This window comes from Armigeres subalbatus, chromosome 3, assembly GCF_024139115.2.
Source record: "Armigeres subalbatus isolate Guangzhou_Male chromosome 3, GZ_Asu_2, whole genome shotgun sequence".
Classification (NCBI taxonomy): domain Eukaryota; kingdom Metazoa; phylum Arthropoda; class Insecta; order Diptera; family Culicidae; genus Armigeres; species Armigeres subalbatus.
The window spans coordinates 168753437-168780674 of NC_085141.1; the positions used below are offsets into that span (position 1 = coordinate 168753437).

General features: G+C 39.8%; 2 protein-coding genes across 7 annotated transcripts in view; both read right to left on the reverse strand.

Moving 5' to 3' along the window:
• The window catches only part of LOC134224943 (zwei Ig domain protein zig-8-like), a 951761-nt gene that overhangs the window by 720775 nt on the left and 203748 nt on the right, over positions 1-27238 (reverse strand). The gene's annotated exons all lie outside the window — the stretch shown is intronic.
• LOC134223927 (cytochrome P450 4c21-like) lies at positions 1099-26122 on the reverse strand. Its single transcript, XM_062703151.1, has 5 exons — positions 25789-26122; positions 25471-25726; positions 2134-2260; positions 1871-2056; positions 1099-1800 (listed from the first exon to the last, which is right to left on the reverse strand). Exons 1-5 carry the CDS (start codon positions 26120-26122, stop codon positions 1180-1182), a joined length of 1524 nt encoding a protein of 507 aa, XP_062559135.1. The 3' UTR covers positions 1099-1179.

Sequence of the window (27238 nt, forward strand, 5' to 3'; positions counted from 1 at the left end):
TAAATTGGAAATTTTCATTTTGCACCCTGTATCCGAGGCTTCCCCTTAGACAAAGTTTACGTCAAACCTTAGGGCCAGTACTCGTCGATAGAAAACACTTTTTGGACGCGATGGTATGTGAGTAAATCAACCCACCTTCCTTTGTCCAGTTAAGAGATATCAGCTTCCGTACTGATATTCTTCTCTTACCCTTGATACGGAAGTTTATATACTTCTCAGTAGCTTGAAATACCACCAGTCGCTTTTTATGCAAATTTTTAGTTTAGTTAAAAATAGATACAAACGATAGTTGACTTTCACCTAAAGATTTTTCAATCGGCACGAGAGCTAACAGCAATACAATTATATTGCGCATCTGATTTTTTTCTGATTTTTTTCATGGCAATTAATGAATTTCAAAGTGCTCAACCCAACTCCAAATAAATCAGCCAAAAACTGATTTAAAATTTATTTAGTAATAGTAGAATTTTATGTAGAATTGTTCATGGGCATGTTAACTTCATTTCCTGCAAATCTGGGCTCAATCGGGCTCTTCCATCCAATTTCCTGTACGAAATAGTAACAGAGGTGTATTTTCCCATATATTTCGGCTGAAACCCCCATATTAACTTCAAATCAATTGCGCCAGCTTATGCAATAACCGATCAGGCTGAAATTTTCAGAGAATGATTTTCTTACCTAAAGGCAAAATCCTGGAGGGTGCCCCGTAGAATCCGACGACTTTTTTCTCCCCATACTAGGCTGGGCCACTCTAATCTATATATAGGGGAACTGTTCGGCACTTCATCTCATAGCTCCCATTCTCATCCCATCCAAAACTCAGCAATGAAAATGAATTTGATGTTTCTTATTTTTGTGATTTTTTTCAGCAGTGAGCATGCATGTTAGTAAAATGAAGCGACTAGATTGGTGCTGTATTTATTTTTTTTGCGATGATATGAACACTGATTGTTAATTTTGAAAGACAATCTACATAGGTATACCGTTTAACTAGAACGCGAGCATTGCTACTGAATACTGCCAAACAACTTCAGGGACTGTTCTTTGCTAAATTAATCGATTCAATTAGTAAGAAAATGGTAATATTATCCATGGCCTTATCAAGCATCGTTATAATTAAATTATTCACTAAATTCGATTCTGCAAATTTCAATTCACGAAACAGTCTCGAGTCGTAAGTCACCACTCCGCACCGTTCTGCACTGAATCTTCATGATAGAGGTTTCGCTTTTCCATCTGCACTGTGTACGGCATCTTGAGCTTCAACGTCACTTGAAATTTGAACTTTAAATCCTTTCGAGTCAATTTGGTGCTCAATCGATACCGCTGTAATAACCGGATTAGGAATACCTTGAGAGATAGCATTGCATACCGGTTGCCGATACAGATTCTGGGTCCGGCGCTCAATGGAATGAATGCGTACGGATGCCGGCTTTCGACTCGCTCCGGCAGAAAGTTGTCAGGATTGAACTCGAGCGGATTCGAGCCCCACACGTCCTTCCGTCGGTGTAGTGACCCGATATTAATGACAAAGTTCGTTCCCTTGGGAATGTGAACCCCGTCTAGCTCCAGCGAGCTGTTGCTTTGTCGTGCAATTAACGGCACAACCGGGTAGAGTCGCATCGTTTCATTAATTGTCATGTCCATGTATGAAAGATCTTTGAGTGCTTCCGGTGAAATTTCCATGCCCAGCGACGGAAATACTCTTTTGATGTCCGTAGCGAGTCTTTCCTGAATGTCGGGGTGCATCGCCAGCATCATACACACATTCGCCAACTGCAAAGCAGTCGTTTCGTAGCCCTGAGAATGAAGCAACGGAATAGTTATGAACAAAAAATCAACATAAATCACCAATAAACCAATATCTCACAGCGACCAACATAGTGTAAGCATGATTGATAATTTCATCATCGGTGAGGCTGCGACCCTTGTGCTGAATGGTGAGCAGTCGTTCGAGAAAAGCTTTCGACTTTGATGGGTTCGCGGTGTCGATGTCGGTTGCAACGGTGGGTGCACTCTGCTCGTGGATGATATTCATGCGCATTTTCATGATGCCCTGGAAAAACAGACATCGAGTGTAATTGATCTTTCTGGGTCACTGCTGCTTGCCGTTGAGTGGCATGTTGTCCTCACATCATTCACCGTTTCGTAGCATATCTTTCGGGAGCGCCATTCATTTCGGTAGACTGAACTCATCTTGTACAGCGTTTTCAAAGCGTACAAACCGTTGAGGATCCGTTTGCCCACGGCATCCAATATGCTGGAATGGTGAGATGTATCAAATGTCTTGGCAGTACTTAATGTTAATTATGGCGTTCAGTCCTGTGGTGTTCGGTTTTAAATTGTTTGAAATTGTGATTTCGAATTTATTTATAAATTGATATATATTGAGCTTTCGTGCTTACTCAAAGTTTACAACAATTATAGAATGTCAAAATGTATTCCTAAACTGCCAAAATGGTCCAACTATACTCATCGCTTGCATACTGAGAAAAATAAATTGAAGGGTGATGGTGGATAATATTATCACAGTACTTTATTGATATTTTTTAAATTCGCAAAGCTTGGACCAAAGGTGTGAAATATGAAAACAAAGTTGCTTTTTATTTCCTTGTAGAATGCATTGAATGTGTCCAACTATAGCATATTAGGCTAAGGTTTAAGCCATATACCCTAGATGCTTCGGAAGTTGTGTACAAGTTTGGCAGGAAATCAACACGGTACGGTGGGGATATTTAGAAACAGTGACGTGAAATCTTAACTTTTTGACCTGAACTTAACCAACGTAGATCTCAATTGAATACGGAGATGTCAATTGAGTAGCCCCGATCTGTTTAATAGGCCTTGTCGTGTGACACTACCGAGGCTGCACTTGTTTACAACCGCTGAACAGGCCCGCAAACCCGAAGCGGTCACCTTCATAGAAGAACTGCCACTTGACGATAAAATCAGCTGTTTTTAAACGTCTCGTGAAAAGGCCTATTGGCAGCAGCAAACATATTCATTCGATTGCCTTTTAGTGCATATCTTTTCAGTTAATAAAATTGGAGTGAACCAATTTTTTTTACCTATTGCATTTATTTGACAGGCTCAGGTGTTTATAACACTTAACGGAGCCGAGATTCTTTTAGATATTTACAATTGATATAATTTTTATTCCCAGTTAGTTTGGGAGAAGGAACGTCGATCGTGGCGATTCATGGTTAGATTTCGTAATTTGACGACGAATGGGGTTGGAATTTAGGTTTGAGTAGAAATACTAGAATAAGAGATCGGCAAAGATGCCATCTTGTTTCCAATCGAACCATCAAAAACGGTTCCAATTCGACTTGTTTACTTTTTGCTTCCATAAGAAGCAAGCAAAAAGTTCAAGTGCTGCCAGGATAGTTTAAACGATTTCATGCATTTTCATACGTTGCCATTTCGTCAGTTTTTCACTCCGTCGGTCTCTGGTTATAGGGTTGCTAGGTTTGAGGTATTTCATGAATCCGTCAATCAATTTATGGAGCAGTCATTACTACAGAAGGCACACGTATAAATTCGGCTTCAATACTATATTTGAAATCAGAAATAAGAAATATGTCGTGTGGTTAGACGTCAATCGTCTAGACGCATTTGCTATGGAGCGTGGGTTCCCGTTACATATCCCTACAGATGTTTGGGCTGGGCGAGTTATCTTTAAGATATTTAAATAATATCAATGTAATCGGTTTTGCAAACAAATGATTCGATTGTATATACCTATAGATATAAATTCCATAATGAATTTCTATACTGCACTGCAAAAAATAAATTTGTTTAAATGAATTATAGAATTAGGGTAGGTATACCGCTCGTAGCCATAGCACCAGTTATTGTCATAGTTGAAACAATAATCAATTAATCTCCTTTGCACATCGGTTGCCTGATGTTATGATGTTATGTTATGTTATGTTGTTATGATGATTTATGGGGATTTTATAAAGATAATATTTTGAAAACTTCTTCAAAATTGATCAGTAGGGAATTTCAATAAAAATCCCGAGCCATTTGCAGTGGAACTTCTGGAACAATTGCAAATTCCGAATGAACTTTGAAAAAAAAATCTCATTTAACTCCTTCAGAAACTTCTGAAAGAATTCCTGGAAGAGTATTTGAGGCAACTCTTGAAGGAAGTTTATCTGAACATCTGGAGGAATTTTCGACAACATTTTGGAGGAATTTCCGAAGGAGTTTCTGGAGGGGTTTCCGAAGTTACTCCCTGAATAACTTCCGATATTCTTCTTGAAGCAGTTCATGAAGCAATTCCTGAGGGAAGTTCATAAACAATTTCTGGGTGAATTTTCGAAAAAGTTTGTGAAGGAATTCCGGGAATTCCGTAGAGACATTTCCAATAGAACTTTCAGAGAAGTTTCAGAAGTAACTCATTGAGGCACTTCTGAAGAAATTTCTAGAGGGATTTCCATAGCTATTCCTAAGGGAATTGAGTAATAACTATTTGGTGAAATTCCAGAAGAATTCTTTGAAGAAATTTGCAAAGGTAAATGTCCAAAGGAATCTCCAAAGGAATTATTGGAAAACGTTAGGATGGAGCCTATGGATAAGTTTGCTAAGGAATTTTAATGGGTATTTCCAAAGAAGTGCCTTTACCAATTCAATACGGATTTTCTTTCATCGTATTGCAACATAAATTTTGAACATACTGCTTCAAAAACGGTTGCAATCCATAAAAAGTAGAAATATGGGGGAGAATATTTTTTTGAGTTTGCTGGGATTTCCTATGTACATGGGACAGATATGCGTATAACGGCAGTACATAGACAAAAAAGCGTTTTAAGGGGCCTCAATCCTAATTTGAAGTTAGCAATGTTACTTGAGACATAATTAAACTATTTCTCCAAACTATTCTTGAGTTCAGATATTGAAGGTCTACAACACCAACAGAGTGATTCATAGGGTCCTAAGCTTGTGAGTTAGTTGGAGCAACCCCATGGGACATCATTACACCAGTATATACAAATCACAACATTCTAAGAGTTTCTGAGGTACTCCAAATCATTCTTGAGTTCGGATATTGGAGGTCTTCAAGACCAACAGGGTGATACATAAGTTTCCAAGCTTGTGTGTTAGTTGGTGAAGCCCCATGCGACATAATTACACCAGTATACACAAAACACAAAACTCCCAGAATATCTACGATAATCCAAACCATTCTTGAATTCAGATCTTGAGGGTCTACAAGGTCAACAGAGTGATTTATAGGTTCCTGATCTTATGTGTTAGCTGGAGAAGTCCCATGGGACATCATTATACCAGATCTTCATTATACGCAGATCTTCATGTTGATTGTTTTGAATATTAGGATCTGCGTTCAAAGACAGTTTGGAGTGTCGTAGAAGTTCAACGAATTCTGTAATGTATCTATAATAATTATGTAATGAAATCCCGTGGCTATACAAACTCATAAAAATAGTTGAGACGTCGTAGATCTTCTTGTTGATCGATTTGAATATTAAGATCTGAATTCAAGGACTGTTTGGAGTATCGTAGATATTGAAAAGACCTGTTATACCGCTGGACAGGCGCAGGATTTTATCATATATCATTGCAATTTCAATTATTAAACCATAATATGTTAAAGTATGGCGTTGATTCCTTAAAACATCAAAATTACAACTCAAGGATAGTTTGGATGCTCTAGATCATCATAGTGCCCGTAGCCTGATCTGTGCAATATTTTTCCTGGATGAAACAGTTAAATTTGAACATTTTTGCTGAAGAAAGCAGGGCTATATCTCTTAAAACGGATTTTCTACAGCTGTTACTTGAAGAATTTCGATGCAGTTCCTGAAGTAACTCCGAAAGAATACCTGAAATAATTTCCGAGGCAATCAATGGGGGAAGTTCATAAGCAACATCTGGAGGAATTTCCAAAGAAATTCCCGTAAGAAATTGCGAAGGAATTTTTGGAGAAATATCCAACGTAACTTCATGAGGACATTCCGAAAGGAACCCGGGATGAATTTCAGTGGCAATTCCTGAGGTATGTTAATAAGGAACATTTGGGGGAATTTGTAAAGGAATTTCTGGAAGGCTTGTACGCGACAAAATCTGGACACCTTTAAACACGTATAACTTTTGAAATAGAACATCAACAAGTGGAATATTTCGTAGATTGATGAATGTATGTGTGTACTTTCTGAAAATATATTTCTTATAAGTGTTACAAGTTCGTAGTGAAAAATGGCGTCGAAGAAATTGTAGGTTCGGAAAGAATTGTGTGCAGTCGCCATTGAAATTCGGGTCTCTCGATCCAGAAACTGACTAAAAACATTTTGTTTTCATGTGAACACTGCTCAAAGCGTTTTGAAATATGCCGATGCTTGTTTGACAATATATAAAACATCAGAGAGTGGATCAAAAACGGATTTTATGAGCCACCAGAAGGATACGAGCTCGAAACAGATTCTACTGAGGATGTCAAATCATTCGGCACGTATTATTTCTTAGAAAATTCAAATGTCACCAAATTTCGTGCATACATCGAAGCATCGATAAGGAATGAAGCCATTTGAAGTGAAAAACGTACCGAAATAAACCAACAGCAGTTTATTTTTATTCTTAAAGTTATGTGTCCAGATTTTGTCGCGAACAAGCCTTATATTCCGAAATTAATTTTTAAAATAATTTTTAAATGGGTTTCATGGGAGATTTTCTAAAGGAATTTTTGAGGAATTTAGGAAGTAACTCCTTGAGGAACTGCTGAAGGAATTCCTAGAGGAGTTTCTCTGGTAATTCCTAAGGGAAAAAAAGCACCATCTGGGGATATTTCTGATGAGGTTATCAAATTAATTAACGAAGAAATGCCTTAAATTACAGAAGTATAATGTCCGAAGGTATTTCCAAAAAAAATCCTGGAAGACTTTAGGGAGGAGTCCATGGGTTAGTTTCCTAAGAAATTCCAGGAGGTATTTCCCAAGCAATTCTTTAAGGCATTTCCAAAAGAGTTCCTTGAAGAAAATTCGAAAAAAAAATCCAAAGTAGCTCATTGAGGCGTTTCCGAAAGAATTTCCGACGCAATTCCTGAGGGGAACCCATAACAAACATTGGAGGATATCCTGGAGATTTTTTGTACAAATTTCCAAAGAAATTCCTAGAAAAAAATTTGAAGTAACTTTTTAGGACCTTCCTAAAGGATTCCTGGAGAATATTCTAAGACAACCTATGAGGTAAGTTCATAAGCAACATCTGGGGTAGATGTGTGCGCCACCGCGAAACGCCGCCGCTGCCGACATTTTGCATCGGCGCGCCACCGTTTAAAATTTGTCACGCCACTCATCTATAATTTTCCGCCGATTCAAATTTGAAGAAGTCCGCAGAATTTTTAGTGGAAATTCCGAAGCTTCAGTCGATTTTTCGTAGAATTTCCTGACTGATCCCTACAACATCACGTTGAAACTCCAGAGAATTTTTCGTGAAGATACCAATAATCTTCCCAACTAACTGATAATGATAAGATGATATACATTGTATTGATATCATACTTGAGAATTGCGGCTCCGCAAAGTGTCACGCACGACTGAGCCTTCCAAATAAATGAAATGGTTAAAAAAAGATTTTCTTGAAAACTCTATACTGTTTCTTATTGTAATTTCGAAAAACTTCCCTTAAAAATTAAGAAAAACTAAGGAAATTGCGAAGGATTTCCCGTTAACATCTAAAGAATATCTCGTTGAAATTGAATTTTTGAACGAAAAAGGGTCGGTCAGCAGAACGCCAATTGTTCGAATACCACAAGGCTGAAAATTCTTTGACTGAATATATCGTTTGGCCGAATAGACCATTTGGTAGAAGACTAAGTAGCCTAAAGTTATTTGGCCGAAAATGTCCTTTGGTCGAACAGTTAATTTGCCGACTAGCTCAATTGACCGAATATTCCCTATGGCTGAAATGGAAGAAATGGTTTGGCAGAAAGTGCCGAGTCGAACTGAACGTTTATCTGAAACTGTTATCAGGTCGAAAATGTAGTTTGGCCGAACGCGACATCCAGCCGAAAGGAACAAGGCCGAACTGGTAATTCGGCCGAAAAAGTTGTTTGCCCTAACAGGTCATTTGACTGAAAATGCAGTTCGGCGGAAAAAGTCGTCTGACCGAATAGATCATTTGACCAGATTTGGCCATTTGGCCTAAAATGTCCTTTTTTCCAAACAGCCATTTCGGCCAAATGGCATTTTCTGCGAAAACGTTCGTTCGGCGCTGAATTGATCATTTTGCTACGAAGTCGTTTAGCCGAATAGGTCATTTGGCAGAAAATGCCGTTTGGTCGAAAGGGTTGTTTTGCAGAAAGGACATTTACGGGCCAAATAGCTCTTTCTGCCAAATGAACATTCCTAATGAACGGCATGTTCGATACAATTATTGTAGATCCAGTTGAAAACCGAACTGAGCGCTCGCGACAATCGCATTTTCTCCCATTTCCAGATGTCGCAACTGCATCACGAGTAGTTCGCATCAATGCCAAAGCAGTGCGCCATCATGTGCACCACTCGGGATGCATTTGCGACATTCCGCAATGGGAGAAAATGCGATTGTCGCGAGTGCTCGGTTCGGTTTTCAACTGGATCTACAATAACTATACGGTCTAATTACCAATTCGGTTGAATGTTCCTTTCGGCTATATGTCGCTTTCGGCCAAACTACATTTGCGAACTAACCATTTTCGACCTGATGATAGTTTCGGATGGGGTCTCTTGCGGGCAAAGGCGTAGGATTTTCAATCCGGAGATGGCGAGTTCGATTCTCGGTCCGGTCTAGGATGTTTTTGGGGAAGAAGAAGAAGAATAGTTTCGGATTAGTTTCGGATAGTTGGGATTTGGTTAGATGACTTTTGGCTTAAATTGACTCACAAAGTAGAGAGGTTACTTTCGTTCAATGATCTTTTAACAATAAGGCCATTTCGTCGTAAATGTCATTTGGCCAAAGTGGTGGAAATTTTGACCATATTATCCGTTCAGTAAACGAATAGGAATTTCGGGCTGATGACCTGTTCGACCAAATGACTATTTCGGCCAAACGACTAGTTCGGCCGTTTTTTGCTTTCAGCCAATGGAATTTCTCAAGTAATTCTTATGGACAATACACTACTCGTTAGATAACTGCAACATGTTTACGTTTCAGTTAACGAATGACGTTCGATAACTGCAACGCATTCTAGACGGTTGTCAGTTGACGTCAGATGCAATAGAAGTGCACCTGATTGTGCAAAGCAATACAGCTATCATCGACTTTGACATCGTTTTAAAGTTCAGCGCGCAGTGGCGGAAAGCCGGACAAAACCTCATTTTTTTTCGTGATTTTCGTGAAGCTCATATTTTTTTAATTTAACATAAATATAGTGAATGAGCTAGTTTCAATTTTTTTGATTGTAGCTTGTAAATTTAATTTTTGGTGTCTTGTTGAAGTTAATTCCGTAAAGTGTCTCCCGAACAAATACACACTTAAAATTTAGTACCGAAGTCGGTTCTGTGTTTTAACCGAACATGATCGGCTGCCGTCGAAATACCGAATAATTCGGTAAAAATAGGGTTTTCAGTCACATGTTTACAAATAAAACCGATTGATCGGTTGCATTTGGAATTTTTTGACAGATGAGAGGTGGAACAGAACCGGTTAATCATTCTTGTTTACTGTTTCGGTACTTTGAAACCGAGAAAACTAGGTAAAATAATTAATTCACAGAACCGAACATCCGTTTCACGGTAGCAAGATGTTAACGTTTCTTATCAAAAGAATTAGGTTCAAAACAAGATGCATTTCATTATTAATCATTGTGTGTACGCTTCGAGGAACGAATTTTTCATGTTCAATAATAACAAAGTAATTTCGGAATATAGAAGTGTAAGATAAGAGAATTGGATTGGAAACAGATTGGAATTTATAATAGAAGTTTTTTTTATATCTCAGACCAATTGAAGGTTTCTGCAAAAAAAAAGCAATTTCAATCACGTTGGAAATTATATTGGACGACCCAAGTCACAACCCATTCGAGTTTGGGAAACTGCTGCGTAATCAAATTAACATTAAATTTTATAAAACATGTGTTTAAAGAATACTGCTGTGTATTTTTTTTTGCTTTAAACTGAAGTAGTTCCTACGGGCATCTCAAAAATCTAAACAACCGAATTCCGTAGTTTTCTACAGTTCTGTCGGTTGTATTTGACGGCTTCCGTTAAGGTTTTTTAACCGATTGTCGGTTATGAATACTTCTAGTAAACCGAGTTTTTTCGGTAAGTTTGACAAGTGAGAGCAAAAATAAGTTTACAGAACACTCGGTTTAGCTATCTTGAACCGATCGAGCAACCGAGCGTTCAGCAGATACAAACTCGGTTCAAATTCAACCGAGTTCGGTACAATGAAATTTGGCTAAACTTTTTTGGGAAAGATTCGAAAAGATCTGGTACTGTGTATTAAAATCGTTTTTTTGCCTTTCTCGTATACAAAGTATACGTAAAGGCTATATGTTCGCTCCAAAAACAAACTTTTTATAGGAGGCTCGGAGACCCATAGTGTTATATACCGATCGACTCAGCTCGACGAATCGAGGTGATGTCTGTGTGTGTGTGTTTTTTTTTCTTCCTAAACAATGGAGGGGGAATCTGCTCAACAGACATCCTGGGTTGACCAGGAAGTGCTGGGTTAGGGGGCCACCTCCAATGAGGGAGGCAGGACTGCATCCCCGACCAGCTAAACCGTTTCCATTGCCGCCAAGCCAATCGTCCCTTCGGTACAACCAGAAAGTAATGCTTCAAAGGGGGCCAGTGCATGACGCACCCTCGAGGTTAGCTGCGTGTCCTTGCAGCATCGAACATAGTGACTCGCTTTTTAGAAGAACACCATGGTATCGTGCCAGCGCATTGCCGGCTTTCCAGGTGGCCTTACCACGCCCTATGTCCTCGGAAGGTGGGCAGGGTTGACTTCGCGCCTGCTTCCCTCTGCACGACTGGTATCAAGAATGATGATGCCGCGTGCACCCCAAATTGACCTTTCTGCGATAGGGCCTATTCGCCAGCACACAGAGGGACTTGCCGACGCGAGGCCTACGCCTGCCCCAGCCTTGACGAGGACCCTTTCGGTCCTCGGGCTCGGAACCCGCCTGGTTGACCGACGCCGCGAAAGCGACGATACCATGTTGTTCTTCGCGCGGCCACTTGTTCGATAAAAGGATCGAGTTCGACCACAGAGCATGACCACCGGTATGACCCATGAAGCCGACTCCGATCCCTTGGACCACCTCTTATTTGCGCCTGAACTAGCCACCCTTGAGTCCACGCGCCACCTTCTGTGTAGCTCCGAGACGATTTGGGCGATAGCCGATAAAACGGCGTTCCAGCCAACTTCATCTTTACACATCCTCCGAACTAGGTTGTCCGGGGTAGTGTCCAGACCACATGTGGCAAGCATGTGGTCACGCATTGCGCGAAAACGTGAGCACACGAACAACACGTGTTCCGCCGTTTCCTCTAAACCTGCGCACACCAAACACTCGGGCGAGGCCGAGCAAGCCAGCTGCTTTACCTGCACTTTGATTTTGCAGCACGCTTAAACGCCGGGCACATCGAACCCCCCATGGGGTGCTTGCAGTTCATAGCTTTGCTGGAACAAATCAAACAATTGGGAGGGTTCGTGCAGCATTGTGCCTTATGTCCCTCCAATCCGCAGCGTCGGCAGAGATTGCTTCTGTCAGGGCCTTTGCAGTCCCATTGCTTGTGCCCCGGTTCCAGGCACTTGAAGCAAACTTCGGGTTGCTCGTATATGCGCACAGGGCATACCGACCATCCCACCTTGACGCTCCCTAACTTGACTACCTTGGAGGCGTCCGCTGCAGATAGCCGAACCAATGCTACCTGCGTCCCTGCCGGACCTTTCCGTAGCCGAACGGCTGCGGTGGGCGTCTCCACTTCACACTGTCGCCGCAGTGCCGTGACGAGCTCTTCGACTTCAGTGATCTCGTCCAGGTCTTTAACCCTTAGATTCACCTCCGTCGTGAGTGCCCTCACCTTGACCGTCTCGCCTAGGACCTCCTCCGCCAACTTCTTGTAGGCGGCGCCCTTTTGCGAGACGCCCCGCTTCAGCTCGAGTATCATCTCGCTCATCCGGGTACGTCTTATTCGACGTACGTCGGCGCCGAGTTCACCGAGCTTGACGTCACTCCTCATCGCCTTCAAAACATCCGAGTACTTAGCCTCGTCCGCCGTGATGACTAGGGCATCGCCCCTGGAGCGATTGGCGCCTACTCTATCGATTCGACCTTGCCCGAGTCCGCGAATCCTTGGGCCTCAGTCTGGGTAGACCTCGACTCCACCGATTTCACGGGTTTATACTTGGCCGTCCCGACCGCCCTCTCCAGCTTGGCGTCCAGCATCGACTTTCGAAGTTTCTGCAAGCTCCTCTTGAGGTCCTTGCTGATATTATGCTTCGATGACGCAAAGTCGATGATGACGTCCAGCTGTTCCGTCGCCACCTCGAAGGCCGAAAGCCCATCGCGTTTGCGGTTCATCGCCTCCACAAGCCATGGGCCGTCAATAACCCCTACCGGCGTTTTTCTAGCCGAGAGGAAGGTTGAGTGACCCACGCTGGCGCTGCGCACTGAGTTGCCGACTATTGCCTCTGGCCTCCTAGGCGGAGACCTGAACAACCCACCTCTTGCGAAGGGGTTGTCGCCTACACTACTACCACTAATTGAAGAATTTACTTGGTTTTCCATTTTGGTCCCACGAGTTGCTCGGGAAAAGAGGTCCACCACGCCAGAGCCCAGCATGACGCGGCAAAGGACAATTACTGTGGAGGGTGCCCAGGTACCCCACAGGCTCCGTTAAAGGCCTAGCTTATTTTTTCGCCCCCCTGGCCATGCATCCCCTCGGCACGGGTCGCTTAACGCCTTGGGATTAGGGGTTAGGGAGGATGGTCCCGGTCTAACTCGCAGAATGTGTGAGTGTGTGTGTATGTGTGTGTATGTGCGCAAAAAGTCTAGCCAACTTTTCAGGCACTTAGCCCTAACCGATTTGCTCGCAACAAGTTGTATTCGACGCAGAATCCTGTCCTATTGTTTCCTATTGAAAATTGGCCGGATCGGACTATGGGCTCAGAAGTTATGGTCAAACTACTTTTTTTTTAGGCAATAACGAGTGGAAAAATCTAGCCCATTTTTCAGGCACTTACCCTTAACCGATTTGCTTTGCTCAGAAGTTATGGTCAAAAAACTTTTTCTCATAAAAAAGCGCATAAAAATTTATAGCTCACTTTTTTACCACTTACCCTCAACCAATTTCCTCGCAACAGGTTGCATTCGACGCAAAAACATGTCCCATTGTTTCCTATTGAAAATTGGCCAGATCGGACTATGGGCTCGGTAGATATGCCCAAAATATTTTTTTTCATACCAAAAGTGCGTAGAAATTACTCACTCGAAAAAAAATGAGAAAGGCACCATCACCGCTAGGTGGGTTAATCTGGGTTTTTGTCTACTTTCCGGTTGTTAGTGTGGTGAATTGCGCATAGCTGCGCCAAAGCGGGAAATTGACTGGTGCAATGTTAGAATGAGGACGCTGTCTTTGTTCTAGATCCTAGGGCTTGGGCTTGCGGAAGCCCTTGGATAACATAAAGTATGTCGGATAATCATTTTAACCTCAAAATGAATTCAACGTTTCGAGACGAGCCAGCCCAGGGCTGAAAGTCTCGCTAACAAAGATAAAAAAAATCAACGTTTCAAAATTACTTTGTGGTGAAGTTTTGAGCGCAATCTCAGGTTTTGTCCGAGATTTGTATGAGGGCCCTGTGCACTGTGCAGCGGTCCGATATCTGCAAAATTGTTGCAAATCCAAAAAAAAATATTATTGAAATCTACATTTTGAACAACCTTTCGCAGAAATTCTAAAGAATTTCCGTTGAAAACTTCGAGGAGTATCCCACGGATATTGTGAAGATTCTATTGAAAAATTCTAGACTGTGCAAAGTTAAAACACCTACAGTACTAGCCGCAATCTTCTGCATTTACGAATTTCAGCCGCCTTGTCAGTCATCGGAGCTCCATTTCAGCCATCTTGTATTCAAGAACTAGCAAATCCGAACGCCATCATGAAATACTTATCAGCTATCAAAATGTCGGTGGTATTAATAGCAAGATTGACAACTATCGCACAGCAATTTCTGACCTTTCCTACGACATCATTCTCACTGAAACATGGTTATACTCACGCACGCTCTCCATCCAGATATTTGGCAACGATTATGAGGTTTTCCGATGCGACCAGTCTGCGAATAATAGTCGAAAAGCTACAGGCGGAGGCGTATTAGTTGCAATCAATAAAAAACTTCACTCCAACTCAATCGAGAATCAAATACGAAATGTTATGAGCTCCGTTCCTATCTCCGGCCAAGCTATGAGCAGGGTTGATATCAATGTCGGAATAGTTCGCGAAGCTGCATTGAAACTGAAAAAATCCTACCCCGCAATGACCCCGGATAAGATGGAATTCCTTCCGTATTTCTGAAAACGCACATCGATGGCATTATCACACCGTCACCCTATGTTTTCCAACTTTTGATTACGTCAGGAATTTTCCCATCTTGTTGGAAGAGAGCGTGCATGTTCCCTGTTCATAAGAAAGGTAACAGACGGGACATTGCAAATTACCGTGGTATCACCTTACTGTCTGCTGTTGCCAAGTTGTTCGAGCTAGTCATCATGGAAACTCTACTCTCCTATTGTAAACCCTACATTAGAGACGATCTACATAGATTTAGGCCCGGATGTTCCACTGTCACATTTTTTATGCCTACCTCCTACATCAACAGAAGCATGGTGGATCGCAGTCAAACCATTGAACCATTTGGTCGCTACCTTAGGAATTCCTCAGGGTAGTCACTCGGGACCACTGATCTTTCTGATCTATTCCAACGACGTCATTCTGACGATCAAGAGACCACGGCTTTCCTACGCACACGACCTCAAACTGTATCTCCGAATTTGTTCCATTGAAGACTGTCACTCTCTGTAACGAAAAATTGGATGCCTTTGCAAGTTAGTACGTGCTTAACCGAATAGATGTTAACCCTTCTAAATGTTCGGTAATCTCTTTCTCGCGGAAAAGGGAAAAATAATTCAAAAGTATATCTTGTATGATACAGAACTTGAACGAGTCGATCAAGTTAAGGCTTCTTGACGTGTCACTCAGGAATGGCTGAATTTACAATCATTGATGCATAATTTGAATGTATGTGTAAATGTGTACATTATTGCCAGAAATTGACAAATTTTGGTCAATTCAAAAGAATAATCACTCCTGGTTAAATCTCATCATAGCAGTGGGTAGCGTGTACAATATTTGCCGAATATTGGAGCGTGAGCTAAACTATTTTCCATTTTATATACTCAATCCAGTTGAAACCCGAAATTGGGGGCTAGCGAAGTTGGATTTTTCTCACAACCCGTACGTTAACCTAACTTCGGAAGTGGTGCGCTGAATAGCGCTTCGCGATATGCAAACAGCGCACCACTTCCGGAGTTAGGTGTAACGTACGGATAGTGAGAAAAATCCAACTTCGTTCTCTCCCAATTCCGGTTTTCAACTGGATTGATAATATACAGTTTTGTGTGCACTCATAATCTACCGCACTATACTGCCGTAATCTGAAAAAGTGACGTATACGCCATTTTCCAAAAATGGTGTTAACAAGTACTACTCATCGAGCTCTTTAACAGAAAAATGGAAAACACGCTTGTTGTAAAATGGCGGTTACGTCACTTTTCCAGATTACGGCAGTATATTCTTCTTCTTTTTCTTATTAGCACATATCCTGGCCAATATTATTTCACTCCATTTTACACCATAATTACCATTGCTCGATGTTCAAATTGATTTTCACCTATGTTATAAATCACCACCGTAATCTTTTTTTCACTGATATTTGCAATTATTGGCACCAGAATATAGAAAAAATAGCGAAAAAATAGAATGTTTATTATTTTTCACTATATCCCGTTCTATGTGTCTGCAACACTACGAACCCAAATATTTCATGAAATTTGAAAGTTACGTTAAAATCATCAACTGATTAGCATTTGATTAAAACATTTTTTTTTTCGGTCCACACATGCAAAATAATAATAAAAAAAACATATTTATTTATTTGCAATACAAATAATAAAACTTGCATATCGGGAGTAAGCATATGCGGTATTTCGAAAAATTTCGTTTCAGGTGGTTCGAAACGAAATTCCGCGGAATTTCGCGGAATTTGAGCATGGCGAAATCTGATTTCTTGATTTCGTTTCGTTTCGTAAAATAACAAAATTTTCGCTAGAAAAAACTAGCTTCTAACGAAATTTAACGGAATTCCGCGGAATTTCGAAACAAATTTAGGCTAATTCATACTTTATATTATCAAAAAATTTTGGCTGCGCCGCTGAACAAAATCGTCAAGTTGTTTTCAAAACTTTAGGTTATACAAATTTTTCTATTAACGCTTACTAACCCCATTCTTAGTCGACAAATACGTAAGTAGTTTTCTTCTATAAAACGTCTTCAGTGTTTCCATGATTGAAATTTTGTGATATTTTTTTACTATTTGCACAATATGCATGCGGAATCGATCGTGTTACTGCTGGTCATGGGACGGCAGCTAGTCCGGGAGAACGCGAAGTGATAAAACTAATGTCTGCATCGAAGAGCACAAAATTATTTAGTGCGGAATCGATCGTATTGTAGAAGATTATTAAACGAAGCACATTGATCTTGCGTTGGATTGATTTGAAACACAGTTTTCGTCTTCTTGTTTTCAAAATAACTTAGTTCACAATAAATATTTGGTCGCTTACCAAGGGGTTTCACATGAATTACCCAAGTAACACGGTTTGTTGTATAAGTGTTAAAAATGCATCTTCCGAACATATAGTATGTTACGTTTTGGTATGAAAAACTGCTTTGATTACTTTCACACGACCCAAACAGCGCAAAAATTATCGATATTTTTAACATTTTTCAGTCGCAACCTTGTTTTTGATTGCACATTCACAAGACTAAACTTCAGTACTAAGGATGTTTTCAATAACCGACTTTCAACATTGTTCTGTCAAATTGAATACCAAAACAAAAATGCTGACCAACACGTTCAAAGAAATAATTTTTATACAAAAACGAATGAAAACAAGCATGCGTGAAATGATGAACACCATTTTATTTTTATTTTTTTTTTTTGTCTTTATTAAGGAGACTTTCAGCCCTAGGCTGGCTCGTCTCCGAAACCATTTTAATAATATTAATAAACATATACAAACTGTATAAATAAATCAAATTTGTTTCGAAGTCTCGGTCGAAACATTATATGCGGCACATGTTTCATTGGCTAACTTTTCATTTTACTTCTCCTTAATTCATTCGCCATTGGTTGAAGAAAAATATAACTATGTCAAAACATAATTTTGAAATTGATATGTAAACAAATTCTTGAATCTGCAAAAGTAAAACAATATGGCGAGTTTTCAATAAACAACAGGGTCGATGAAGAATCTTTATAACATTGATCTTTAAAGATGTTGAAATTACGTTAAACTTCTATCATTGGGGTATATATTCTGACGAGACAAATGTCAAAAAATGAACATGTTATGACATTGTTCGTAAAATCTTCCTGTAGACATGACTCGCGCTTAGTTTCATAGGGGCGTAACTGTATTGATCGATTTTTCCTAATCGATTTTATATTTTGGTTATAACTCAATTGTTTCAAAAGCTACAACCGTGATTATCAATTCTGGTGCAAGATACATTTATCCTTTATCAGACCAAACCATTAAATCATCGACAAACTAGCACAATTCGCCACAATAATAAAAAGAAAACATCGACGAAAAGAAATCGATCAATACAGTTACGCCCCTATGAAACTAAGCGCGAGAATGTTTTAAGTTGTGAGAATGTGAAACGAAACATCTAAAAAACAAAAACGAACACAAACAAATGTCAAAAATCGACATGTTATCAGCAAGTTGTGAAAATGTAGTATGAAATTTCTTCTCTGATCAAATTGTTGTATGTTTTGCAAAAACCTTATCATGGCTTTCTTGTTTTTCGCTCCTTGTCTATCAAAACAGATGTTAAAACATCGGAAAAAGAAAGAGAAGTCCGAGGGAAACAGCAAAAAGCACGTGGCAGACTTGTCAGTTTTGACAGATTTTACTATGAAAACCGGTGTGAAGGTGAAAACGGCGATTCCAACGACCGTTCAAGGAGCGATTATTTCGAACGGTCGAGTACACTACTAGATCTTTGTTAATAATGATGTTTTCGGTATTCCTTGGGTACCTTCTCAACTAACCAACGATTCCTTTTCCGTAGCGCTCACGGAGATGCAGAGCATACCTCGGTCTCTTAAAACAATGAGTGTTAAACTTATTTTCCACTCCTAATACTAAATTGACTATAAGCACCGTTATTGACCAGCATCGTTATTGTCCATGAATTGGAAACTCCCAAGCAAGTATACAATAAGAATAACTTTTTTGTATCCCAAGAATATTATTTAATTGGTGAGCTGTGCATATTTGCTGTTTCTCGGCCAATCATGATTAGCAACTACGATGTGTACAATTAAGAAACGCTATTAAGCTCTTCTTCGACTATTTGCACAATATGTGAGGAACATTGCAGATTTGTGGCCATTTCTAGATTTTCGCATGGAATTTGCAAAAAAAAAATCCAGTACGGGTTGAAAGATCATATAAATTGCTGAAAATTCTTTACTTATGATTGCTTTCAGCACATACTGACCATAACAGCTGTTCTCATCTGCCAAGGATACACACACATTAGCTTAGTTTGTCGAGCTGATAGTATATAAGACTATCGGTCTGTGAAATTCAATACATATCTTTGTGCATTTTAGAAAGGTGCACAGGATTCTTCTAGTGAGCAAATATATGCTATATATGTAGACGAGGAATAAGAAGGAATAAATTTTGGCAGGTACACCCTTTTCAAATGTTGATCTAGTAATATCAATTCTATATCTGCGTATACGCCTGGCAGATGTGGATACATAGTTAAGTATCTAACTAAATAAAAAAAATAAATCTAAGCATTCTTTTTCAAATTTTGACTTACTATAAAACCACGCTGACAAGACCCCAGTCAACACAAAATCATATATGATGCAACAAAAGCTGCCAAAGTGGAGGCGATATACGTACATATTATATGGGGAAGTACCTATATGGCCTCTACTTTAGCATCTTATTCGACATCATCTTGTGTTTACTGGGACAATATGAAGTATGCTTCAGCATAATTACATAATTCTTAAGTGAACTAAGGTTTTAAACGAAATTTGAATCCGTATAATCCGTAAATCCCACAATTTCTTTATTTTTATATACTTACATTCAGGAGCATACGCTCCACGATGAATTCCTTTGAAAGCGGCACAAATGCTGGGGTATTGCCAATAGTATATGCGGCGAGAATGTGGCGATTTATCACAGATTGCCTCTTCAGTTATTATAAGTCTTTTGGTCGCAAAACAGTTATTCGACTTCGAAAAATTGAAATCAGAATTGCGTACATAATGTAAAATCAATTCAATAAAAATTCCGCGGAAAAAAAATCAAAATTTCGTTTCGTTTCGAAAAATTTCGAATTAAATGAACCTTGATTTCGTATCGTTTCGAAGTCTCGAAAGAAATCTATATTTCGTTTCGTTTCGATCCGAATCAACATAGACATTTTAAATTTCGTTTCGTTTCGTTTCGTTAGGAAAAAGTGTGTTATCGCATACCCTTAATCGGCAGCACTTCTCGCAAGCGGCTGTGTGACAAACAAAAATCATAACAAACAAGCCGTGGACCGTGAACCTCGAACCGCGTACGAGTAAAAAAGTTACAATGTCGCGAATGAAAAACAAACGTAAAGCCGCGTTCGTACGGTGGATTGCGAGGAAGAAGGCAGCTGCGGATCCGGTAGCGGATCAAATACGATCCAGTGCACAACTAGCGGACAAAGATATACGGGAAATTGAGCAGCCGGATGTAAAAGTCGATTGTAAGAGTTTTCTTGTTTACATATTTTACGTTTCTAGAAAGGAAGCTGATCCGTCGAAAAAATCAGTTTGACAAAAACTTCACTTCCATTTTAGACTATCGTGAGATTTCTGATCCATCTTCATCTTCTTCGGATGATTTTGAAATGACCTCTGATGTGCCGCTACAGACTGAAACGGCAAATGCAACATTGTCCTGAGAAAGTCTGGACAAATATGAATGCCACTTCGCCGAGCTCTCGATAACAAGTTGCGACGAACTTCTACCCGAAATACGATTTGCAGACCTTATTGGAATGGATACTCCAGAAGCGTTTGAAGCTCCGGAAACGAACGGTCAGTGGCAGGCAAATCGTGTAAACGTATTAGTGGAAGAGTTGTCCGTTTCCGACTATACTCGCCGAAGCAGGAGAAAAGCATAATGAAGCAGATGATATTCTTGTATGTGAACAGATCACTCTGGAGGCCACCAACGTTTCAAATGAATGTGCACCGAAATCTCCACTGTTTTCCGATGCGAATCAGGAAAATGAATCCAACGAATAAATCCTGGATTTGACTTTAAACAAACATTCAACCAGTACCAGTGTCATTGGTTTCCTGTTGTCAACCCAGAGCGGCGTGTGGTGGATCTATTCTTCCTCGTCATATCAATTTGACAAGATCGAAAACAACAATTATCGATATTCCTGGCAAACTCCCCGAATCGAACAACATTGGACATTTGGACTGCTATTGCGCAGCTTGCATTAAATGTGCTGAATTCGAGCTCCTACAGCCATCTGAAGAAAAGGTGAATAACTTTGATGATTCATTTAACGACAAGGTGACTGAAGCAAAGATGGCGGAAATTTATAAATATTATGTGAACACTTCTACTAAACCCCCTCGCAAGTCAGCTGCCGCAACGGCCAAAAGGTTAGTATATTTTACACAAATAAATATTCGTAAATAAAATATGCAAAACAATGAAAAGTTCAAATGCCTCATATTCATAGAATAAAATCTCATATCTGATACATCCGTTTTACATTAACTTGTTGTCCTCCAAATCTCAACAAAATGTTGACGAAGAACTTTGCCTTTTTGCTTGTGTACATTATTGTACCTAATCGCTATAGCATCACTCCAAAAGCTCAATCTTTATAGGAGGCTCACACACTTAATTTTTTTCGTCGAGATCTCAGCATTTTTTTGTTTATTTTCCCGAGGTGGGCACCGCCGAGTTTCAACAAATATGATTTTTGCCGAGATCTAAGTAAAAGTGACGTTTCAGTTGCTGAGATACAGCGAATATTTTGCTAAGAATCTGTAATAAACGAAATTTTCTGCCCAATGTTGCCGAGCTCAAAATAGAAAAAAGTTAGTGTGCAGAGACCCACAGTGTTCTATATCAATCGACTCAGTTTAACGATCTTAAGGGATTATAAATTATGTAACGCTCAGAGGGGGGAGGGGGCTTGCCCGAAGTATGAAAATCCATACACCCAAAAAACAAATCTGACAATTATTGTATAAAATCTGGGCATATACAATTCTGTAAGCTTTTTATACAAATATTGTATTAAAATAATACAAATCTGTATTATTTCAATACAACAATTGTATTAAAATCTTCCGAAATTGTATTTGCACAATTATTATACAGTTTCTGTAAGGTTCTTATGCAGAACTGTATTAAAATCTGCCATCCGCTTGTTGGGTGATACAAACAAATTAATGATTCGTTCAAAAAGTGTAACATAGAGGTGAGGGGGGTTGAAAACGGACATTTTTTTTTGCGTTACGTAATTAATGGATCTTCCATAGTGTGCCTTTGAATGTGTGTGCACAAATAAATACGTAGCAAAAAATCGTCACGCTGACTCACGCCGCCGCCGCTGGCAAAAATAGCTTCCAGCGTCACGCCGAAAACGTTGCCGCCGCTGACCAAAATTATGACCAACGCCGCCGTTGCTTAATATCGGACCGGCGCACACCTCTAATCTGGATAATTTTCCGAAGGAATTCCCGAAGGAGTTTCTAGAGAAATTCTCAAATAAATTTCAGGAACGATTTTCGAAGGAATTCGAGGAGGAATTTTCAAAGGATTTTTGGATAAACTTCCGAAGTAGAACTTTCTTTAGAAATTCCTTAAGGAAGTTTACATGGAGCAAGTTCCATAAGAATTTCTGGCTAAAATCACGAAGAAAATTGAAAGGATAATTCTGTATGGAATATTTAGAGGAATTCCCAAAAAAAATGTCCTGAAAGAGTGTCCCATTGAATTGCTGAAAAAAAAAATCCGAGTCAAATCAATTATTAGTATAGAATAATTGCCAAGTCAATACAACAGTGTTCAAACGGATTTATCGTCTCTCCCGCAAATAACCAGTTTTAGCTACTGACACCAAATTATCGTTTTTTCGATTACGCCAAAATAGCTGGTGCTTAACTATTTAGTACCTTCATCGGGGTAAGAATGGGTCATAGATCTTACTGACAGCATGGAGGTCGGATAATAAAATCATTGAAAAAAGACTTGTCAGAAACTAAAAATATAAATTAGCTCAGACCAACTTCGAATCCATGACGTGGCGAACGAGAGGCCTTAACAAAAACCATATGTCTATACACGTTTCGTTGTGCAACGAGCAAAATGTTCGCGATACATGGCACTCTTTTTCAATCACACCTTCATTGCAATTTAATTAAAATTCTGTAAGTCCCGAACAAGGCCAACAAGGCCAGTAAACGTCAAGATTTGGAGGAAGTTTCCCTAGAAACTTGCGCGTGCAGATTTACTTTCTCTTTAATTATTCATAAATTTCGACATTTACTGGCCTTGTTGTTTTCTAATTTCTTTGCAGAGAGGAAGAGACAAAGCAGTCCGGGCAGTGCTAGCAATCAAGAAATCACAGGTAACCATAGCAACACAGACAAACAGACATAACACATTGAACATTCACTCATCAAATCCATCGTCATTCAAACACTAACGACATCTGTTGATTTGAGTTAGTTGGGCAAATCACGAACCAGATGGCAGTAGTGAGCAAACGTCAAACTCGAGCAAATCCGATGCGCGCGCCACGAGTGATTGATTGGCCAACTAATGATTATTTCAATCGACCAGTAAATCAGTGAACGAAGGAGATTTTTCGAGTGTTATGTCTGTTTGTCTGTGATAGCAAGTTGCTTCGTTCCATGACCTTTAGCAGCTTTGACCGTTGTAATTTTGATGGTCACGACTCAAATGTTCTAGAGCTTTTACCAATAGATTTAAGACGGCCGAATAAAAAAAAATCTTGTCTGGAAGCTCATAAATATATTAAATCTTAAAAGATACGTTCAATAACAAATTAAAATTAAATTAGAACAGACAATAAAAAATAGAACACTACGGGTGGATTCGAACTCAAGATCTCTCGATCCGCTGGCTTAAGTTTCCCTTGAACCAGTTTAAATTCGTGACATTTCTCGCGCTTAGTTTCATAGGGGCGTTACTGTATAGATCGAGTTCTCTTCGTCGCTGTTTTCTTTTTATTATTGTACCGAATTGCACAAGTTTGTCGATGATTTAATGGTTTGGTGTGATAAAGGATGATTGTATCTTGCACCAGAATAAATAATCACGGTTGAATTTTTCATAACAATTGAGTTATTAACAAAATATAAAATCGATCGATACAGTTACGCCCCTATGAAACTAAGCGCGAGATCTAAAAAATAAATCACAGGTAACTATGCCGTGGATAACCTTTTCGTTTCACTGCAGTGAGGTTCGCGACCGTCTTTGCTCTATCCAGAGAGGGAAATTCTTTGGAAAACATCGTCCGCATTATCCATGGTAACGAGACGAACTCATTCAATGAAGAGTCGTATCCCACATGGCCTTCGACGAAACTAAACAAGAGAATGGCAAATGATGTTCCCATCCTGACAACCCGGTTTTGTAATAAACGAGCCTATTGCGATTGAATGACATACATGACATAATGACATATGTAACATATTACACTTTTTTCTGCTGCAACAAGTTACCTACAAACATTCATTCTCAATTCAAAACAATTCAAGCAACATTTTTCTTAACGACGTATGTAACAATTATGAGGATTCGAGAAATCCTTCGCAGAAAATTGGCAAAACTCTTTCTAAAACTGTTTTAAAACTAAATCTTTTTTTAAAACTTATATAAAAATGCAGCATACACCGGTATGCTGCACGTATGTCGGTGAACATTGGTCGGTTTTCCATTGTGCACGATTGGCTGCAGTTTTGTTTTGTTTTGCTTTTTTGTTACATAGGTCGCTCTTAGTTCCCATATGTTAAAGCGACGTATGTAACAGTGAGACTTCAAAAATATAAATTTTTACATACGTCGATACGTAAAAAGATTGACTTAAAGAATTTTAAGATCTGAAATCAGTAAAATCGATGCGTGTGATTGTCACGTTGTATTAAAAACCTCGTTTTGTTTACTTTTGTTACATACCTCGTTATGAAAAATTATGCTTGAATTATTCCAAAACGTACCAGATTTGACCTCTATTATTTGCATCACGCTAATAGTTGACACTCTGATGTGAACAGCATACAATGACACCTACACATATACCTATTTCTCGACGAATGCATTTTGTTGCGATGAAAAACGGTTAAGGAGAAGTGATTGAAATGTCCGTTTTGCATGTTGAGTGACGTGATAAAAATTGGGTAATGTGTTTTACTGCGGCAGCGTTTCGTTACTTTTCGTCGACGGCGCGCTGCAGTGGCAATGTGAATAAGTTATCCGCGTCGGTTACATGTCACAAGTCTAATAAAGGTAATTTTTTGTGTTTGAAACCCGAGTGACCAACTGCGCTAACGTCGTGTGTTCTTCTTACAAAAGGGCTATTTTGGAACAAGCCAATATTTTACACACTTTTTAAAGTAAAATCCGTTACAATCTAATTTCAAATCTATCTCAAGCTTTGAAGGGCATAAAAAAATGAATGCATCAAAAATGATTTTCAGATTTTTTTGTGCCCTCAAAACACGCGAAGGAAGGGTAACAGCGTGGCCATTGTAGTAGTAGTTTTTACTTCTGCCGCGATTGACCTTAAATGCATCACGAATAACAAATGTATAATTGTTTTAAGAATGAGATCAATGTACAACAAGGCAAATCTTGTAAAATGGGGAGAATATAAAAAAGCTCAAGGAATGTATTTTGGACCGGACTCATAACTGTTTTTCCACTAATATCCGTTAAATGGAGTATATTGCACACCCTGCACTAGTGCTAAGGAAACGTTCATCGAATCAAAGGGTTGAGTCATTCACTTCCAATAATATCATGGTTTCATCGAGGGCTGGTTTAAATTCATAACGACTGTTTGAACACATCTCCACAGTGACTTACCACCCAGAACTTACATCTCCAAATTCGTAATCAACGTTCTTATGATTTCCTCCGATACGCTTATTGTATCCACCATCGTACCATGAACCATCTTCGCGCTGCAGGTGCTGGTGTACTCGAGCAAATCGAAATCCCTTCCATCGGAAACCACATCCAAACGCTTCATCACGTCTTTGGTTGCTCGTTCGAAAATCGGTACGAAGCTGTTCAAAATTTTCGTGTTGAAAAGGGGACTCAACGTTTTCCGGTGCTCGCGCCATCTATTGCTATCTGTCGGAACGGGTCAATCGGAAAATAATAACCTCTCGCAACTTGACGGTACTTTCACTCACATCTTTCCGCGATTAGTCCCGGACTAAGCTCCATGAAATCGTATGCGAACGGTTTATCGAGGCACTCGTTGAGCACCGTCTGCACCAACTCCGGATGCTGTGCATGGATGAGTGGGACTGGGCCTAGCCATATTTTCGACATGCGATTCTCGTTGCGGAAAATCTTCATATAAGCGCTGCCTCCTTTCAAAAACAAAGGAATATTTCCCAGGAAGGGGTAGTCCGGCTTCGTACCGGGAATCGCCCTCAAAGTTCTATACTTCCATTTGTGAGCTACGATGGCTATCACAGCCAAACCCGCCACAGTCCATGAAAGCACTTGTGTAACCTCCATGCTAGCACACTCTGAACGACACTGATCGAATAATCATGCATCCCAAATCTACGGGATAGAGTTAGGGAACAAGACAAATTTGCGACATATGCCTTCGATTAAGCGTTTGCATTTCTCGCAGGAAAACTGGTTTCCAAAATACGCACAAAAGACTTGGACACCACGTAAGTGATAATTGGGTGCCTTTATGTTTGAAACCTGTTCAGGGATTTTTCTGTTTTCTAATTTCAATCAGGAACCGCAACGCATCTTCATGTTCGCTAATTTTTGTTCAAACTGTTGGCACAGATGAGGTGAACGTTCTCTATTAACTCATAGCCTGGGTGGTAGTAAGCTAGAAGGAAACTGATTTCTTTTTCCTTCTTCAGAACATGCAAGTCCAGTGAATTCACATTGCATCGTTTAACGATGCGGCAATCAATTAACACCTAGGTTATAATTTTCAGGTTTTTTAAGTGGCAATATTTCGTTCGGAACGGGCTCGTGTCGCTTTTACTTGGTAAGGAGCAATAGTCCGATCAAATACGGCGAGTTTCATATGGAAGAACAAAGAAAAGCACTGAATTTCAGTTTAGTGGTGCAATTCATTGCTAACAACCTCGATATTGCTAAAAAAAATTCAAATAACACGTATGCAGATATTGTCAGACAAAGTTTCACACTCCTATAGACAAAACAGTTATTTGAGAATGTTTTGCACACGAGTTGTGAATCAGCTGAATGACTGGCTGAAATTGGTCAACCATTCGCACCGTACAAGTTTCAATGACTCCAAAGATCGATAAATTAACGGCGCGAGGCGGTGCGTTGGTGGTTGAATGGTAAGCGTGCCTGATATTTCCTTCCTTTGGATCAAAATGAAAGCCGTAGGTCCCAGCCCATGTATTGATGAGTGATATGTACGATCTAGACGTGGGAGTCATCTTCATTGCGTCAGTGATTATGACTCGTGAGGGATTAGGTCGACAGAAAATAAACGCAAATAAACAAGATCGATAACCGTCGACGGCCACATTCTTTCAATCAGTAAGGAAGAATGGAAGAGTAATAAAAGATATTTGCTATTTAGCGACCATGTTCACCTCTGTTATCACAGGAAGAAGCATAAAATATGCT

Coding starts and splice junctions, on each gene's coding strand:
- LOC134223927 (XM_062703151.1), bottom strand. CDS start 26,122: ATGGAGGTTACACAAGTGCTTTCATGGACTGTGGCGGGTTTGGCTGTG. Junction 2,261..25,470: donor TTGATTACGAATTTGGAGAT/GTAAGTTCTGGG, acceptor TCACCATTCCAG/CATATTGGATGCCGTGGGCA. Junction 2,057..2,133: donor GCTACGAAACGGTGAATGAT/GTGAGGACAACA, acceptor CTGTTTTTCCAG/GGCATCATGAAAATGCGCAT.